General features: G+C 46.5%; 1 protein-coding gene across 1 annotated transcript in view; it reads left to right on the top strand.

Moving 5' to 3' along the window:
- Positions 1-17,387, top strand: part of CPNE9 (copine family member 9) — a 1,803,250-nt gene that overhangs the window by 904,583 nt on the left and 881,280 nt on the right. Inside the window, exon 7 of the mRNA XM_069643244.1 lies at positions 15,069-15,145. Within this exon, the coding sequence (XP_069499345.1) occupies positions 15,069-15,145 (77 nt within the window). The remainder of the gene's footprint in view (positions 1-15,068; positions 15,146-17,387) is intronic.

Raw genomic sequence — 17,387 nt, forward strand, 5'->3', positions numbered from 1 at the left:
GGCCAGGTGACCAGTGCAGTTTTAGTCAGGAGTTCAGCAGGGGAGAGGAGGGGAGAAAGCAGAAGCAAAGAGGAAGGTCTTGAGGTGCTTCCGGAACCGGAGATGGTTCTCCTCAAGTTTCAGGCAGGCAGGGAGGCTGTTCCAGAGGGAGGCCGCAGCCGAAGAGAGAGATCTACCACCAACTTGTTGCTTGAAGAAGCGACTGATCATGAGGGAATTAGAGGCGGATGAGTGAAGAGCTCCAGAAGGAAGTTATTTGGGAAGAGAGAGTTGAATATATTGAGGTCCCAGGCCCCAGAAGGCCTTGTGGACAATGCAGAAGGTTTTGAACTTTAACCTCACAGCCACTGGGAGCCAGTGCAGAGATTTCAGTCCTGGAGGGATACAAGTCTTGCTGGCTCCCGGTGGCTGCAAGGATCAAGTTCAAGACCCTCTGCATAGTCCATAAGGCTTTCTGTCACTCTCTTCCTCAATACTCTCCTTCTAGAGCCCTCAGCTTGTCCTCTTGGCTTGAGCTACTTTTCCAAACAGAGAATTTGGGGTAGATACAGGTGCCTCCCTCTGGAACAACCTCCCTGCCTCTCTTCGTCATGAGCCGGATCTCCTTAAGTTCAGGAAACACCTCAAGACATTACTCTTCTCTTCCTATTTATCTCTCCCTCTCCCCTGCTAACCTCCTCTCTATTCTCATCTACTCCCCCCCTCTTTATCTTCCCTAACTCTGCTCCGTTTTGACAACTGGTCGCCTGGTGAGCCTCGAGAGCCTCAAAGGTCCCAGGCTCCCCCGCCAGTCTTTGCACTTGCCTCTGGGCCGCTGCACTCTGCTCAGCACTGCTGCACTTGGAATTAGTTCCATAAGAACGGTAACCTCGCTGCACTTAACCCAACGCTCAGCTGGACTGGACTGGGCTCACTTGTTCCCCTCCCTCTCCCTTGTATTTCCTCTCTGCGCACTTACATGACCTGAATGTGGGCCTAGTATGGTCGTTTTTTGTTCTGTATGTTCTTTTCCCTCTCCCCGCCCCTATCACCTCATTCTTTGCCATGCACTTACACTATCTGAAACGTTGTTGGCCAAGTACGGTAATTTATGGATTGTATGCTCTTTCCTTCTCCGGCAGCCCTTTCTCTCCTGCAGTCCTGTCATGCACTTGCACTAGTAGTAATGCCGTCAGGCCGAGTATGCTAGTCACTTTTTGTTAGATCATTCGGAAACTTCAAGGCCTAAGAATGTCTTCTGTATTTGCTTGTTCCCTTCCCGCCTTAAAGTGCTTTGAAGTACTTCACTTGTGTATAAGCGCTTAACAAATAAACAATTACAATTACAATACAATTACAATACCTGTCCATAAGAGAGGTATGAGAGAAGATACCAGAAATTACAGACTGCTGGCGATGTTGGACGCCAGCAGCAACATGTTTGTTAAAATACTTCTGAGGAATCTGGACAGGTGGTGTGAGAACGGAGGATTGCTCAATATGACACAATCGGGATTCTGTAAGGGATGTGGCCCAGTACGTTGCATCTGGGCTATCAAGAGAAGACAAGCAGAAATTGAAAAAACAACAGTGGCCTGCTTATATGTTGCCCTTGTGGACCTCTCCTGCGCGTTTGGTTGTGTCAACGGATCTAGACTGTGGGAAAAGCTAATATCTTGGGGCATCGACCCAAAACTCTTACATGTTATAAAGGAATTATACACTGACACAAATGTAACAGTTAGAACAAATTTAACAGGATAGCTCACTTCCCCGATGAACACAAACTTGTGCTGAAACAAGGTTGCGTGCTTGTTCCAACACTTTACACCCTATATGTGAGCGACCTTTTAGATGCCCTGCAGAAAGGTAATCATTTCCTCCAGAAACTGGCTGACCACTCTGTGACCTTTCTCACTTATGCAGATGATACAGTCCTTGTGGATCAGACCCCAGTGGGACTGCAGAGACCATTGATGGCCTTAGAGAAATGCCACAGAGAATGGCCTGGTTATCAATCATAACAAAACCAAGGTCATGATTTTGGGGAGGAGGAAACAAAGAATTACTAAATGTAACTGGTACTTGGGGGACCAAGCTTGAAGTGGTTGACTCCTATATATATATATATATATATGTATATATATATTTAGAATCCGCCATTATGGTGTCTCCCAGCAGCCGAGCATGCAAACAGTTAGCACCAATTAGGATCGTGGACAGATGGAAAATTATTAAAAACTATGTAAGCAGGAGATGCAGAGGAAGTATTGAGGCCATTCGAGAGGCTTGACGTTCTGGAAACCTTCTCGGAGAAACATGTAAATTGGTTTGATCAAGTGGAGGGTAGACTCCTTCGATCTATTCTGGGAATGCCCCAGTCAGCCCCGGTCGAAGCATTGAACCTAGAACTTGGTCTAAGCTCACTCACAACACGGTGGAAGATTGCTAGAACGACTTTATATATAAGAACAACGCATAAAGGGCATGACGCGCTTACCTGAAGGAATTCCTTGATCGACCATTCCCGATGGCTGATCATTGGAATAAAGGGAACGCGGATCAACCACGCCCACTCTGACTTAAGCTCCACAGTGTTGCAACATCTCAACACAATAAATCTCCCATCGGCAGAGATGGAAGACACAGACCAATTTGTAAAAAAATGACATGTAGAAAACAGAGGTATACAGAATAGGTAAAACAGGCCTTCCCATTGAAGAACCCACAGAACTACCCTATGACATGGGTTTGTAGCCTACCTATGCTTCAACATACTGCCCATGCGGGAATAGGTTGGTGCATAGGGAGGGACACCCCTCGACAAACGGACATGCAGACTATGTTTCAATCAAATTGCAACAACGCAATATATTCTAACTGGTTGCAAAGTTTTACTTCTCCAGTACAGGAAAGGGTACAGACGTCTTGTGCACACAGAACTGGGCATCTGTCTGATCAACTCTGGTCGAGGATTTACACGGCCAGATCCCTGGCCAGATCCCTGGCAAGATCCCTGGCAAGATCCCTGGCCAGATCCCTGGCAAGATCCCTGGTCATCTCAGCTGCTGCTTTTCATATGTGGGCGCAATTCCTAGGTAAACTATCATAGAGGGTCTAAATGTGTAGGCTGGCCAACAATACTGTGTCATGATGTATGGACAAGATGTCTTTTTAGATATTGCTTGTGCCCAGTGTAGGGCATCCCATTTGTTTTAGGAATTGTAAGTCTGTAACCCCTGTCCTATTTCTTTTTACCATGTTATTTGGGAATTGTATTTTAAACATGTTTGATATGAAGGCTGTAAATGACTTGTAATACATTGTTTTACGTGCAGGAGGCATGAGATTTGCCAAAAGCACTTGAATGTAATAACTAAATAAATGGTGCATAGTTTCTGCCTCCCCACAGTGCCCGCATTCGCCAGTTTTGTGTCTGCCTATTTTATGCAACTGTTGGGTTAATCCCGCCAATCCTCCTCTGAGTCTACTCCCATTCTGCCTTGTATACTGGGTAGGATTTCAGAGTATCCCTTTTAAGACAGACCACTTTCTGTAGCTCACAGGTAATGCCTCCTTGTATAGCTATTCCCCCATTGCTCCTGCCAGAATCTCCTCACTGCACTCCTTCTCATGTTCTTCTGTTCACCGCCACATAGAAGTATAGCCAAATGCGTTCGCTGTAAGGGTCAGTAACTTGATATTTTAGGGCTGAATAGAATTTTCTTAATTTTGTGGTTCTCATCTCATGTAAGTTCTTGCACTATGAGGTCCTAAACCTTTTTCCAGAGGTCTCTCGGACTGTTCAATGCGTTATCCGCTCCCTTACGTACTTGATTACTCAGGACCTGATAATCGGTCCTATATCTTATTTTCCTAAGATAACAACCACGTTCAGGTTCATACAATCAAGGGTTATTTTTCAGATCAAACTGCAAAAAAGATCAGTCAAAAAAAGTTGGTTGACAAAAATCTTGAGCTTATTTTTTTCTGAAGGATTCTCATATCATTCTAATGTATCTATTTAAATCCCTCTATTTGCTTATTTTTGATTTCTAGTTGCAAAGTTGCCAACATCGTCAATTCTTTTAGATATGTGCAAACTGGTGCATCAACACATCCTTTAGCAATCTGTCCTGTCTGCAAAATGTTCTGCTCTGCAAGTTTGGAAGGCCTTGCAAGCGGGATAATTCGCAACAAATTCTCAATAATGTTTAGTGTGGAAGTGACGGATGCCCTATCCTCCAGCCACGAATGTTCGCAGCGATGATTAGGGTGTCATTGGTGAAAATAGTCTTTAATAGTGAAGTAAATGACAGATTAGGACAGATAAGGACAGGTAAATATGCCATGGGAAGCATAGGGACATTGATAAAAGGAACAGCAAAAACTATGTAGACAGGACATTCTCTCTAATCACATTTGAATGAGTTATTGTTTTCCTTTTAATTAATCGTAACTTCACCTTGATGTTAATATTTTTCTTTTAGCAAATTTCTTTGCCGATGCAAAGCTAGACCCATACAGAGTAGGAAACTTCACAATTGCATAGTAGCTGTTTGCAACAGGCAATGCGTTTCCTTTATATCGTGATCCAACTTGCAAAGCCCAATGCCCGCTCTGAGAATCCCTGCGGGTCACGTTGAAAGCTGTGTTCCATCCCTGTGCAAGAACAGCTGTGTAAATTCTCACCAATATCCGAAAGCAGGTGTGTATGCTACTCTTTTGCAAACTCTGCACTTGCATGGTGGGACTGCCTGCATTTCCATAGCGATTATTGGCTTGACTTATCGGCATTGAACTACAAAGCTCTCTTCTGTAGGAACAAGTACATTCCTTTTCCCCAGCCAATGGGGCTCTTCTGCATCCTGGACCAGCATCTCCTGACGGTTAGAAAGATTTAGCTGTTTGGGGAACCAGGACCCAGCATGGGCCATGGGGCAATCTACCTACAAGGCCTTCATGATCCCTCCACTCCCTTCAAATGAACTACAAAGGACTTGCTTGTTAAGGTGGGTCCCAGCTGGGCTGTTGCCAAAACCCAGGCCCCAGGACACCGTAAGGCTTCTAAACCCCCCCATCACCCCTCAGCAATCCCAACTATATGATATATTTGTGCTATCATCTTTCCCTGAACACCTTCTCTATTTCCAGAGGCACACACTCATAATGCATTACTAGTGTGCGAAGACCCTATCACAGCTGGGCGTACCACCTACCTGCACTTAAAGATGTCTAAAGCTGGTGGTCCTTAATCTATGTATGTCCACCCATGGATTGTCCCCAATGACTGTTACATCTACTCCCCTCCACAGCCTGGTCAGAATGTCAGTCAAACTCACCCCATTGTAATGAGCTCACTGCTCCCATGAAATCGGGTTTCTTATCTACTGTACGTTCTTTTGTGATCAAAAGAGCATATTTCTTCCCTGTATATAAATAAAACTATTACTAAATAAGGCAGACTCTAGCAAATGTCCACGATAAACTACGCCACAATAACATGCTTACTTCATGTATCAGGCAGGCTCTGCCACAGGCAGTCTACATCTTACTAACTGTCATGGGCCTGAATCACAATAACCATGGTTAAGCAGCCCATAATGGACAGGCCGGTGGAGCAAACCATGTGGATGGCGGTGAGCACCCAAGTCTCCACTGAATTGGAAAGGAGATTATTATATCAGTCCCGCCCCAGCTGATACATCATTGTACAGATGTGACACGATCTATATCTGTAATCACCTGCACCATGAATGTCCAGGTAACTCGATCAAATGCCTTTTCAATGTCAACAGAGGTCATTAGAGTGGGACGTGCATTCATCTTAATAGCAAACTGGGCATTGTACACATGGGTCAAGCCAGGAAAAGAAAATGGACCAGAGATGGCTTATTGCGTGTTACCTTCTGCTTACAATTTGCCTCTTTGTTAACTTTAATATTAACACTAAGCATTAATATAGCTTGTGCCTCAACTCTTTTAAAGGATCCCTCTCTCCTTTAATCATTTTTTAAAATCTACAGTTGAATCACTTGCCCCCATAAGAAAAGCTAAACCCTGCCGGTTCCCCTCTGAGTCATATAATATAATTATGCAGATGACACCCAGATTTTGGTTCACTCCCTGACACCGCTGTCACTCCTGCCTTAATTCAGTCAACACCTGGATGAGCGACAGTTGACTTTGCCTTAACAGTGATAACATTGAGGTTCTGGTGCTGCTCTCTGGACCTCTGCGTTTTTGCCCTCAGTGCTTGGCCCTCTTTAGAAGCCTGTGCCTGTTGCACCAAATCTGGGAATTAAGTCATCTTCCTCTCTTTCGATGACTCCTCAGGTGAGCTCTGTTTGTCAGACTATACATTTTAATCTTAGAATTATACACAGAGTTCTTCTATACTTTCCTATATCTTTTCACCCTCTCGTGGTATCTTCTTTTGTATTTGGGTCTCTTGACTTTTGTAATTCATTGTACTTTTCACAGCCAGCTTATATTCTCCAATGTCTCCAGGTCTTGCAGAATACAGCAGCTAGAGCGGCTACAGTGGCTAGAGTGGCCACAGGCACTCTGGTTCGTGCCTCTTTTTTCTCCTCTCTCCACTGGCTCCAAGTCCCTTAGCGGGTTACATTCAAAGCCCTTGATATTGTTTATCGCGGCTTCTACGGCACAGGGCCTGAATATGTACAAGCCAAATTCTCTCCCTATGTCCCATCTCGTGCTCTACATTCTGCTGGCGCATTGCGTGTTTCAGTTCCACGCTTTCAGCACTCGGGTTTGATGGGGCTGTGCCTTTTCTATTGCGGCTGCCCCACTCTGGAATCAAATTCCACTCCCTCTCTGTGTGCGCTCCAAACTCATCTAGCGCTTCATCGTTCTTTGAAGAACTTTCCTATTCTAGCTTTTTCTTCTGGACCCCTTTTCCCTTGCAGTTTTTAGCACCATGCTGCCCCTGCTGGTGAGGGTTTGCACTTTACAAATCCGCCTAACACAACCGAACAGCAGAATATCAATCAGCGACAATGGGGGCTCTGCCTGGTGTATTAAGGGTCCTTAGCAGATTTAGTAGAGCGCCTAACAGGATTTGCGGGAGGTTATTGAACAAGAAAGATTTTTTTAAATATTTCTGGGAGACATGGCGGTGAGTTTCTTCTAAAAAACGCAGGTGACCAACCCAGTGATTCACCAACAGAGAGCGAGGGCCTCTTTACGAGTTTTGCCTAATGGGTTAATGGGCTCCGCTAAAGGAGGCGGATCCGTTAATCCCATTACGCAAAATTACGAGGCCCCCTCACAGGACCCTGTAAGGACGCCTGATAAAACCAGGCATCCTTACCGGGTCCTGCGAGACGAAGAGGCAGCAAACAACGGGCCTACTCGTAATCGGCCCGTTGTTTGCTCCCTCTTCCATTCCCATTGAGCCCTATGTGGGAGCTCAGATGTGAATGGGGAAGGTCTGGGCCCGGGTTCCCAGAGGGAGGAATTACCGGGCTCTCCGTACTCGGAATGGCACGGTAATTCCCCATTCTGGGAACCCGGTAAAGGAGCCCGGTTTGGCGGCAGCTCATATCTCCATGGCTGCCGCCAAACTTGTAATGAGGCCCAGAGTTTCTTTTTCTCCATAATAAGTATTAATTACATATAGGAGCTGTTATTGTGCAATCAACTTCACCTTTTGTGCATTGTTATGTGGGTTATGTGTTAAAACTCCCTGGAATATGACATGATATGGCATTTATAACGCGCCTGTAGACAAGTGTTTCTAGGCGCTATATAACAAAGCAGACTAAAAATCTGAAGGTAAAAACAACTAATTTGGAATTTAACGTAAATTAAACAGTAAAAATAAATACATTTTAAAGGAAGAAAATAAAAATAACTGTACCTAAAGAAGCAAATTCTGTGAAAATGTACGTTTTAAAAATGAGGTTTTTTCGGAATGATTTAGCAGTACCAAGGTAACTCTGCTACCCCCCTCCACCCGCTATCCCCCCTCAGGTAAACCCATTATTTGCACTCACCTTTTTGCAGCGTTGACGGCATATTGTCCCATCAACCCCCATTCAAGCCTTCCTCTGCCCGCCTCACTTGCTCCAAACCATACTGATACCAGCTAGAAGTTTCTGCCTTTTTGTTTACTTAATAATGGAAGTTGGCCTATGTTGGCTTTCATCGTTTTTTAGGAACTGTCATTTGCCATTCCCTTGGACGCTTTGAAACACTTTCCTGTGTATGGGCGCTATATAAATAAAAAATACAATAATCAGGAGGATTCAGGAAACTCTCAAAGTGGGTCTTTACGTCAATATCTGCTGCGTGTTTTGTAGCATTGTGGTCTAGCAGCGCTCGGGTAGAGGCCCAGACGCCCTCTTTGGTGTCCCGCCGGTCCATCTCCCTTTCAGGATGAAGATGGCAATTCCTGTGAAGGTCCTCAGTACAGGTTTGGTGGTAACGCTAAAAACAAGTGGGATTTTCAAGACCTCTGACTTTTTACAATACCACTGTTTAGTGCAGTTTATTTATTTATATGTCACTCTTAACCCAAAGGTATCTAGGCGCAGGTTGCAATTAAAGTTCAGTTAGTTTCAATACAAGTGTAGGGTGTGTGTGTGTGTGTGTGTGTGTGTTGTGTAGGACAGTACAAATATTATGGCTTTCATGTCCTGCCAGGAGGGCGGACATGGCCTTTAATGGCCCGCCAGCCTGAGCTAAGGCAGGCCAGAGCGAAGCGAGGGCCTCAGCTCGGGCTGTGGGCCGTTAAAAGCCATGACCAGGACAGATTTCATCCTGGGTGCGAACGGCATTCACAATTTCTCATTGGGCGAGCCGCACTGCTTGCGCAGCTGATCTCTCGATGAAAAATGAAAGAATAAAAATAAAAAGATTGCCACCACCATATGGAAAATGGATTTTGTCCCTTTTCCATGTCTATGGCAGCAGCCAGACGGGAGGAGCTCCGGGACCGGAGCGCAATTCTCCGGTCCTGCAGGTAAGTGGAGGGGGGTAGGGAGGGGAATCGGCTCATTTTAGGGAGGGGGGCAACAGGGAGAGTCTCCCCACAATGAAAGAAAAAACAAAGGCGCCACCCGGGTAAGGCCCTCAGGTGGCTCGGACAGCGGGTGGGAATTGTGTATTCTCGCCCGCTGTTGCAGGCACCTGATTAGCTGAGCGCCCTTCCCCGGGTGTGAATGCAGTATCGTATTCCAGTGTCACAGGTAAGGGTGCTATTAGCGCTCTTGCACAAGTGCACGCCAGCCTAAATACAGTTGACGGTTATTGGCGAGGCAGAAGAACAATTACGTGATGGTTTGGAGGAGCACAAGGACGAGTGGCTTTTAGAATCAATGGACTGCACCTCTCAGTTCAGGCAAGTGCACAGGGAATCCAACTCTATCCAACAAGCCACAGTTTGGTGCAGACGCCGCTCATGTTTGAGGCTGCGCTGCCGCCACCACACCGTGATAGAGTGACAGTCTGTCCCGCTGCTCTGAGGTTGTGCTTGCTCTCTTGCTTGAGGGCCTACACGATAGACATTAATGGTCCACGTTGTGAGTTTAGTGGCGATGGCAAGCCCATTCATCATTAACAGCACTTGGAATTGGGCAAAATCTGTTGAATGCAAGGATTGCATTATTGGAGTCCATAGGACTCCATGGGGATATTAGCAGTTTTACGGCTGTGGTAATCCTCCGGTTTTTGCAGCTAATGTGTGCGAAATACCTCCTGCAAAGTTCAGGGGGCATCTCCTCGGCAAAGTATTGTGATGCTGTAAAAGTCCCATGGAATCCATGACTGCCACTCTTATTGCCAGACCACCAGACTTGTAACCAGACCATTGTGGAAGACCTGGGCCCAGTTTAATAGGGCGAGGGGGCTGCCCCAGATCCATTGATGACTGGTGGACCTGGTTGCCCTGCGAGGTTAGGGAGGGGAGCATCTGCCTGGGATTGTGCAGTCTGGTACACCTTGGTGAGTTCTGAACAGTTTTCTGGTAACCTCGTGGCCCCCTGGCAAAGCTTCAGATCTGCTCGGTATCATCACGGCATAACATGGCAGTGGGACGTGTATTCCCTGCTTTGTAGGGTGCATGCCGCCATGAAAACCAAACCCACCGGCTTCCGATGGAGGGCGTGGCAGGGGGTGGGGTTACAACTTCATACTCACCATTACAAATCTCTGGCAAGTTCAAAGCCTTAGTAAATAGGTGCATTTCAAAGACTTGTATAGATAATGATAGTCATTTGCGTTCCTGAATAGTGCTACAAGCTGGATTTGTCCACGTTCTAAGCACTGTAACAACAGGTGTTATTATAAATTAATTAATGTCACTGTGATGAAACATCTTCCGGGGTATCAGTGGTCATGGTTTGAATACCGGTTTCTAAACCGTCAATCAGCCCCACACCTCTAGTACACCAGAAGGGATCCGAACAAATTGGAATAACAAGCAAATTACAAACCTCCTTCTCCAATTTTGGTAACGTGGACGGAACGGCAGGCTTATCTCCGAAAGGTCATGGTATCGAGGGGAGGTTTTTTTTTTTTCAATAGGTGGGGGGGTGGGGTAAAGGTATAACCTGAGATAGGGGAACGGGAGTGGGGAGTACAGGAGTCTCCCACTGCATTCTTTTTTTTAAAGTGCAAAAAGCCAACATTATTTTGGTAATTCGACCAAAACAACCTCTGTCTTTTCTACCTCAATTTTATTTGTCTGTTTTTTTCATGGACATCAGTTCCAACACAGCGAAGATACAATTATACCCAATGATAGAAGGGACTGTCCACTCAAGGTTATATACAAATATCTACTTTATTATCATCACAAAAGACAATCTAGCAATTTTATGAAGTACAACCCCCCTTGTAAAGGAATGCAGATGACAGACAGTTTCAAAGAAGGAAAAGGGATGTTCCCTGGATATTGACGGGGGGAGGTTGGTATGGTTCATGACCACAACAGTTTGTTAAGGTTTCTTGGCTTTATCATAACAGGAGCAAGGAGTCTTAAAATGTCTCCAGGGGTCTTCTGGGAAGGACCAAGGTGACAGAAACATAATGTACCTTGTGCTGTAGGTGTTCTTGGTTTTGACAGGATCGAGTCGGCTTCATGGCGCTTTGCAGGCTTCTGCAGCAGAGCTCGAGACACAAGTCAGCTGCAGGTATCTGGTGGCAAGACGGTTCGGCAAGCGAAGCTGGATGAACGACTGCAGGGAGGCCTACATAACACCTCTGGGTCAGGAATTGTCTCAGTGCTGATGAGTGGTTCAGAAGCACTGGTCGAGATGTCTCTGATGTCTTTAAGCAACGGCAGCTTGACAACTGTCAGTGTTGCTGTGTGTTGCAGATCGAGGAATTTGACTGGATCGAAAATGTCCTTTAAGGCAGACGGTGGTAGATGCTTCTCAAGGCACTTCTCCCAGTTTCTTCAATGGGCAGGTGTCGTCCTTTAAGGCAGACGGACCACACATGTGGAGTGTGTTGCAGGCAGCTGCTTTGTCCTTAGTTGTAGGCTCAGAGACCTTCTGACACTCGCTATCCAGGAAGCTTGCTGCACAGTCTAGCAGGGCACGCTGTGTGATGGCTGGCTACTAGTTTTGGAGTGGCTGGGGGGTCATCCGAGTTCTGTATCTGCCTCTGTTCCCTGGGAGATGTTTAGGGGAGGGATATCTGCAGACTGCACCTTCAACCAGTATTCAAGGTTGAGTTCTTCTTTGTTACTTCTGGTGAAGTCTTCAGATGATCTGCCAAAAGAGGGTCTCTGCCATCTTTTAAAGCCAAGTGGGCTACAGTGATTGGTGTTGGCTAAGCCTACCTTAATGAACCAATCACCAATCCTGGCATCCCTACCAAAAGTCTCCTGTATGCGTGGAGATTAACCACAGAGTAGGAAAAGCAGGATTGAATCACAGCCCCTTGTTGGTACCTCTTGTAGATAGCTGCATCCAATCCGAAGCAGTAGAAGGCTTAGCTCTACGGAAATATCAGATCGTTGATTATTCCGCCTCAGTTCCGCCGCTTCCACTGGAACGCAGGTGGCCTGTCACAAGGATTTGAAGAAAGATACATGGAACTCAATATTTGCAAATGCACTTCTCAATTTATGAATAAAGCCACACCCACATAGATTAGTGAGATGTCACAATGTTCTGGGGATGGTGCGGGGAGGACCAGCAAAACAAAAGAGGTGATGGCTGGAAGGTTTAGAGTAAATCAACCTCTGGCATTGCTCTGGGCAACCCTCCAGGCAACCTGCCAAGCCATTGCAAAAGGGTAAAGACCATATGCAAATCAGGCTTGGTCCCACCACAAAATGCTCAGTCCAGCCCAAACTGCTTGGTCACATCCCTTCTGCACGATACCACAAGCATCCCCAGACATGTTTCAGCCTTGTTGGGTGTCATCAGTGAGGAGTAGCTTGGCTCGCTATGCCGGGCAGACTTGGGATCCACATCTGGGCATAGCTGTCCAACTCGGGGTGACAATAGCAAAACAAAAGAGGTGATGGCTGGAAGGTTTAGAATGAATCTTAACCTTTGCATGGCTCTGGGCAACCCGCCAGACAATCGTTCTTCGCCTGCTGAGCCATTACAGAAGGGGAAAGACCATATGCACATCAGGCTTGATCACACCCCAAAAGGGGCAGCCCAGCCCGAACTGCTGGGTCACATCCCTTCTGCACAAGCATCCCCAAACATGTTTCAGCCTTGTTGGGCCTCATCAGGGAGGAGTAGTTTGGGTCTTTAGGCCCAGCAGGCACAGGACCCACGTCTGGGCACACCCAGGGAGGACCAGTGCACGCAATGGATCTACCTACAAACATCAAACGTTTTACTGCGATTCTCATAACATTAATTTCTTTTCCTTTAACCCATTTCTGCACCAATATGTGCAGGGGGAGACCCCGGAGTCCCTCCACATCCCCCACCTTAAGTAAGCCCCACCCCATCAATAGATTCGCTTAAATTCGATGTTAAAAATCGCATGTCATGGATTTGAAGTAAAATGGTTCAATGTTTTGGGGCGATACCCACACAGCGTTGTCTAGATGTGGACACACTGTTACTAGACCTGAAACACATGCGCACTCGGAGTCAAGACCGGAAGCAGACCAGCCAGGGGTTTCATAAAGATGGCACTTCACCTCACTTGGAGAACTCCTAATTGGTCGTCTTCCCTTTCGCTCTGCCAACAGGGCCGCTATCACTGTGGCTGGCCCCAGGATGCTCTTCCTGAGCAGCAGGACAATTATACCAAGGACCCCACCCCCTAGAGGTACGATTTGTAGTGCTTCCATCTTCTATCCGCTGCGCCCTCAACCACGAAAGGACCCACAGGTAAGCCAACTTCTGAAGCGCCACCTGCTGGCGAGAATAGAGAGGCAGATTGCCTGCCCAAACATGGTTGCGCCTCTGAGTCACTGCATATCCCCCCATTATAAAGGTATGTTTATGATGCCAGAGTGCGGATTACGGCCCTGTATAGCGGGGGGAGGGGTAGTCATGAAACACCGGGCATTGCTGTTGCACTGATGGAAGGCACATTTCGGAAAAAAAGTTAGCAGAAAAATAAATTAGGCCCGCACAGGGATGGACTTGGTCAGAGGGATCATTCTGACTTTGGTTCTGTGGTAAACCTTTGGTGGTAGTTCCACTGCTGCTGATTTCATTTGGAGGTAACAGAAGGACGACCAGGTTTAACACCCTGTTAAATTCCAAAGGTGGTTGTCAAATGGAGGATTTGCAGTCAAGGGCTGGGAGTAAATGCTCCACTTACAATTATAATTGGTTATTTATTAAGCGCGGACCTGGGGATCGAACCTGTGTTGCTCCGTGTAGTCGTGCTTCCAAGGTGAGTGCATTTCCCCTGAGCTATCCTCCCGAGACGTTCGATTGCGAAAGCCGGACCGAATTAACTTGTGCGGAATGGCCACGTGTGGTAATTTTGACAAATGCCACATGGTGGCCTTTGGACTCCATGAATGGGGGCTCACACCCCCATACTAACACTTGTGATGCAGGGCCGGGAGCGTGTCAGTTACAGTTACTCCTACAGAATTAACCCCAATCTCGGAATGGGGCCAGAACCCTTAACGTGTTGAGCTACCTTGGAGACAGAAAATAGTTCTTGTAAAGACATCATGAGGAAGTCCACAGCAGGGCGCTGCCAAATTAGAGACCTTGGGTGGGCTGCCTTCCTGTCTGGGTAGAGCAGATATGTTTGTAGTCTTTCAAACACTTCCTCAGGAGATGAGCTGTTGCCGGCTCTCAGTCCAGAACCGCTTTCTTTCTGGCATTTTTTTGGTGCAGTACCTCTTCAGATTAGAGATGTGCAGAAATGGTGCGGCATGAAACACTGTGGACTGTTCCCTGAGGAAAGAAGGAGCAAAAGCAAACTGGAAACTGTGCCAATGGTGCGTGATGCCTAAGAACCCCTCTTTTTGACAGGGGTGACTAATGTATAGACTTGCTGATTGACCCGCCTCCGTTGCTCTGCTCTCCTCTTACTTGCTGGGCTCTGAGGCCCTCGGGCATGTAGGGCCTTGATGAAAACTTAAATAAATAAATACATAAATACATCCTTTAAGGCAGTGGTCTTCAAACTGTGGGACTGGCACCCCAGGGGGGGGCCTGTAGAATGCCGAAGGGCTGGGAGAGCGCAAGGTTCTTCTAAAAGGGATTACAGTGACTGCTTATAATTGAACATATTGCAGTTATGGCATCTGGTGGGGGGGCTAGCAACAATATTTTTACTCAAGGGGTGGGGGTCCTCAGCATGCAATCTTTTTTACTCAAGGGGGGCTCAATGTAACAAAGTCTGAATACCACTGCTGAATACCACTGAATACCACTGCTTTAAGGGCACGTTTGTGAGTGGTTACAATTGATAATTAGAGCAAAAATGTCTGTAAAAGACTTAATTAAGCAAGGGAGTGCATATGCCCCTCCCCCTACTCCCAAATCAGTCCCTGTGCCTTGCCTATCTCATCATTAATCTGTTTATGGAATGCAAACTTGAATATTGCTTCTGCTACCACTAAAGTGCCTGCTGTGTTTTAGAGACATACATGTTCTCTCTCTCTCTCTTTTGCTTAGGACTTTCTGGGCCAAATGTTTTGCACTTTGGGAGAAGTGATTGGATCTCAGCGGAGCCGACTGGAGAAGCCGATTGGGTGAGTTTGACGTCTTAATTTGAAGTAGAGACTTTGAGCCATGCGGTCCTCCGTGGTGTCAATGCTCTGGGCTCCACCTTTCAGAAGAAAGCACATGGGAGGCCAGGGCTCCTTAGTGCAAGCCGCGTTACTATGGAATACACCTCTGTGTTCTGAAGCGTAGGACCACCACAATGGGAGTCTTGAAAACCCTTCTTTCTGGTCTTGTCCTGTGGGGTGTTGTAGTGCGTGGTGAATGTTTACTCTAATGCCAGATGTGATATAGCGGGGGGGCCGCAACCACTGCGCGTTTGGACTTTCTGTGGTGGAAAATCTCCATGGAGGTAAGAATATAGCAGCAGGTGAAAGTGACAAGAAGGAAGGCCATCACACTCAGCCCCACTTTAGCTGTAATCAACGCGTCATTATGCCAGACTCAGACAGCCCAAACATCTGCTCTCTACATATACCATATCCAATTTTCCACATAATATTAGATCGGGTGTACCAGCCAAGATTGTCTAGAAAGAATCTCGGTTCTGATTATTTTAAGTAATACATATGATCGATCCCAACGGGTCGGATTCAAGACCGCCTCAACGCTCCTCACTGCAGAGGCGTAGCCAGGATTGTCTAACAAGTGGTGCCTGAAGCTAATGTGGTTGATCCTACTGCAGTGACATTAACATCGGGATACAGTGTTTATATCGAATCTGTTATAGTGAATGCTCATATCTCGAGTATTTTATACCGAAAACCTTTATATCTAATGCATTGTGGGGTGGGGTAAAGGGTTACAGATTTTGTGTAGGCCCTGCCCGCTCCAGACCAACCCTGTCTATGCATCTACGGCTCACTTGGGTGTTCTAATCAATATCTGGTCAGATCGATGAAAAGCTACAGGAATCTGAGCGGTTCCCAGGGTCTCTTGCCATTTACTGCTACGACCGGAATATGCAGCAATACCGGCACCCATGCAGCAATATCTGCAGCCATGCAGCAATACCGGCAGCGGTGCAGTAATACCGGCAGCCATGCAGCTGCATAATGGCTGTCATTTTGTTTTGTTTTATTGTCTAGTGTATTTTAATTTTGAGAGAGGCTGCTGAATTTTTCATTTTACAGTCTTTCTTCAATGTCTTCCTGTTAGAGAGCACTTAAAAAATAATTGACATTGTTAGATAAATTCCTATGGGTTGCAACTGCTTTTTTCAGGTTGTAATAAGCCGACGTCCCTCTACTCCTGCATCAAAAGGCGGTCTGGACAGAGACCGTGTCCATTTGCGCTCATGCAGCGGGAAAACACGGACTGCGGATTTCCCCGCGCCGTGCCCCACTTGCAGTGCCTGCACTAAGACAGTTCACACCTGCACGTCATCATGACCACTCCATAGAGATTGCATTGATTTTGATAAAAGGCCCAGAAGGAATATCTACTGCCGCCCGCCATGTACGCGCCTGCCGGGGCGGCATTAACATGAACCCCTATGGATTCCACCTAGATTTAGGGGTGCACAAAATAGGGAATAATCCATCCGGATTCCAGCATCTGCACCAGCATGAAAATGCATGTGGATTCATGGCACAACGCTATCGCGGGAAACACTGTGTCCCACATGACGAAACGGTTAATCCGTGAATACAGCACGCGTTATAGCATATCAGTAAGCTTGTCAATTATGCTGATTTACGATCAGGCCATTTCACTCTGTTATTAAAAAAACTAATGTACCCCTGTACATAGGCCAAAGAGCAGGTTTAAATTAATACTGTAGGACCACTATAGATCCTAAGCCTACAGCTCCCTCTAGCGGTGACAACAGGCAAAGCTACTACATCGGACAAACATACATCAGGCCTTTTATTATATGGTTAGATTACATGACACCCCTACTGTCACAGGTGAGATGATCTGTTAGAATTCAGATGCAGAAATGTTATTGTTTTCATGGTAAATATTATTTTTCCTCTAAGTATATCATTGATATCTGAATACCACTGCGCGGTTGCCAAGCCGCATAACCGCAGAAAGGAAAATGAGGGAGGAGTTATTATGTAAGAACAAGCAGAAGTTTATCCAGGAAGATCGAGAGCTTTGTTACTCACCTCCCAGTTCCTTTGTGCCAGTGCAGGGCTTGTAGCGTGGGTTGCATTACTACCCTGCTGTGGGGCACTCCATTAGACCTGACATTGGGGTGCTATGCCCATCATGAAGCAACCAAGTGTGGTCTACGCCCACCCATAGGAGCCTCCATTTTATGTC

The sequence above is a fragment of the Ambystoma mexicanum genome, chromosome 2p (assembly GCF_040938575.1).
Source record: "Ambystoma mexicanum isolate Mex_15411 chromosome 2p, UKY_AmexF1_1, whole genome shotgun sequence".
In the NCBI taxonomy this organism is placed as follows: domain Eukaryota; kingdom Metazoa; phylum Chordata; class Amphibia; order Caudata; family Ambystomatidae; genus Ambystoma; species Ambystoma mexicanum.